The 2229-nt window shown below is 63.7% G+C and overlaps 1 protein-coding gene across 1 annotated transcript; it reads right to left on the reverse strand.

The window, feature by feature from the left end:
• Positions 1 to 838: 838 nt before the first annotated feature.
• Positions 839 to 1993, reverse strand: SOX1 (SRY-box transcription factor 1). The gene has a single exon (XM_042894999.1). It carries the CDS (start codon positions 1955 to 1957, stop codon positions 839 to 841), a length of 1119 nt encoding a protein of 372 aa, XP_042750933.1. The 5' UTR covers positions 1958 to 1993.
• Between the last annotated feature and the right edge of the window lie 236 nt (positions 1994 to 2229).

Raw genomic sequence — 2229 nt, forward strand, 5'->3', positions numbered from 1 at the left:
GGGGGGATGGGGGAGGAGGAAAACAAACAGAAATGATGCAGATACAGTAAAGTTTTACAAAACCCAGGGGAAAAAAATAATTAAAAAAATCAAACAAACGTTGTAGCCTCTGGAAGAAAGCAATAATAACAAGAAAAAAAATAAAGTTGTATAAATAAAGCAACCAAAACAACCCAACCAAAACGAAAAGCGCGAGAACATCTACGAAAACTTGTGGCGCTGTTTTTTGGGTGTGCGAGGAAGGAACGAGCACCGCTCCCCGCCGGCTCCGTTTGCAGTGAGGCGGTGCGGGACGAAGCGCAGCCCGAAAGTTGGCACCGCCCGAACTTTGGGTGTCAGCGGCGATGGTTTTGTCTTTTCGTCGCCGTCTTTTTTGTTTTTGTTTTAATCCTCTCTCTCTCTCTTTCTCTCTCTCTCTCTCTCTCTCTCTCCTCTTTTGCAAATAAACGCTCTGTGTCTCTGGGGCGAATGATAAATACTGTACAAAAAGTCTCGATAAAACACAGAAGTTCAGTCTAAAACTAGTGCCGGGATCTGGCCCTCCTAAAAACAAAAAGGTCAGTAAAGCCACCGTTACCTTTTTTTCTCTCTCGTTATTATTATTATTATTATTTATTATTATTACAAGAACATCAAAACATTTCTGTACAAAAAGAAATAAAAGAAAAACAAAACAAAACAAAACAAAAAAAGGAAGGAGGGAGGGGGAGGGCGGGAAGGAGCGGAATGAAAGGCAAAAACGAAGGGGGGCTGAGGGCGCGGGGCGGCGGCGGGGCCGCAGTCCTGCGGGGCCCGGGCCAGGGCCCTCCGCGCCGCTCCGGGGCTGCTCCGGGGCCACTCAGATGTGCGTCAAGGGGACGGTGCCGTTGACCCCCGTGCTGGCGCTCTGGTAGTGCTGGGGCAGGGAGTGCAGGCGGCTCTGGGCGGCGGCGGCCGCCGGGTCACCTCCCTCGCCGCCCGGTAAGTACATACTGATCATCTCCCGCAGGTCCCCGGGGCACGGGGCCCGCGAGTGCGAGGTGACGGGCGGGCTCACGCTGGGCTCCGACTTGACGAGCGAGCCCAGCGCGCCCAGCGCGCCCGACGAGGCGGCCGCCGCCGCCGCCGCCGCCGCCGCCGCGGCCGCCGAGTTCTGGTGGGGCTGCGAGCCGTAGGGCAGCGCGCCGTAGCCCGAGGGCGAGGCGCTCACGTAGCCCTGCGAGTTGGAGATGGGGCTGTACTGCAGCGCGCCCATGTCGTAGCGGTGCATGGGCTGCGGGTTGTGCGGATGGTGTGGATGGTGCGGGTGCGGGTGGTGCGGATGCCCCCCGCCGCCCGGGTGCTGCCCGTAGGCGAGCTGCGCCTCCTGCATCATCGCCGCCGCCGCCGCCGCCGCCGCCACGGAGCCCGGGTAGGCGCCGTTGGCCCACCCGTTCATGTGCGCGTAGCCGCCGCCCGCCGCCCCGCCAGGGCTCTCCAGCCGCTGCCCGACGCCGCCGGGGCTGACGCCGACGCCCATGCCCACGCCGACGGCGGGAGGGCCGCCCGCGGCCGGGCCGGCGCCCAGCAGCCCTCCGGCCAGCGAGTACTTGTCCTTCTTGAGCAGCGTCTTGGTCTTCCGCCGAGGCCGGTATTTATAATCCGGGTGCTCCTTCATGTGCAGCGCCCGCAGCCGCTTCGCCTCGTCGATGAAAGGCCGCTTCTCGGCCTCCGACATCACCTTCCACTCGGCGCCCAGACGCTTGCTGATCTCCGAGTTGTGCATCTTGGGGTTCTCCTGGGCCATCTTCCGCCGCTGCCCCCGCGACCACACCATGAAGGCGTTCATGGGGCGCTTCACGCGGTCCTGCCCCGCTTTGCCCCCGCCGCCGCCGCCGCCGCCGCCACCGCCCGCGCCGCTCTGCCCCGAGAGGCCGCCGCCGGGCGCCGGGGCTCCGCCGGGCGAGTGCAAGTCCGTCTCCATCATCATGCTGTACATTCACGGGGCTTCCTCACTTCCCTCCGGCGCCGGGCGGCGGGGAGGCACCGCACATGCGAGGAGCGGCGGCGGCGGCGCTGCCGGCGTCCTCCCGCTGCCGGGGGCCGCTCCGGGCGCGGGGCGCGCAAACAGGTGCGGGGCTGCGCGGGGCTGCGCGGTGCTTCGCGGTGCTGCGCCCGGCGTGTGCCCGTCCTGCCGCGCTCTGCGGCACTCGGCGCGCCCCTCCTCTCTCTCTCTCCCGCTCCTGCTCTTAACAGATCTATTTTTTTTTT

The sequence above is a fragment of the Lagopus leucura genome, unplaced genomic scaffold (genome assembly GCF_019238085.1).
Source record: "Lagopus leucura isolate 7727_CA_CO unplaced genomic scaffold, USGS_WTPT01 31236-0_obj-0_obj, whole genome shotgun sequence".
Taxonomy (NCBI): Eukaryota; Metazoa; Chordata; class Aves; order Galliformes; family Phasianidae; genus Lagopus; species Lagopus leucura.

Excerpts from the sequence above, each read along its gene's own strand:
- SOX1 (XM_042894999.1), bottom strand. The coding sequence starts at position 1,957 with ATGTACAGCATGATGATGGAGACGGACTTGCACTCGCCCGGCGGAGCC.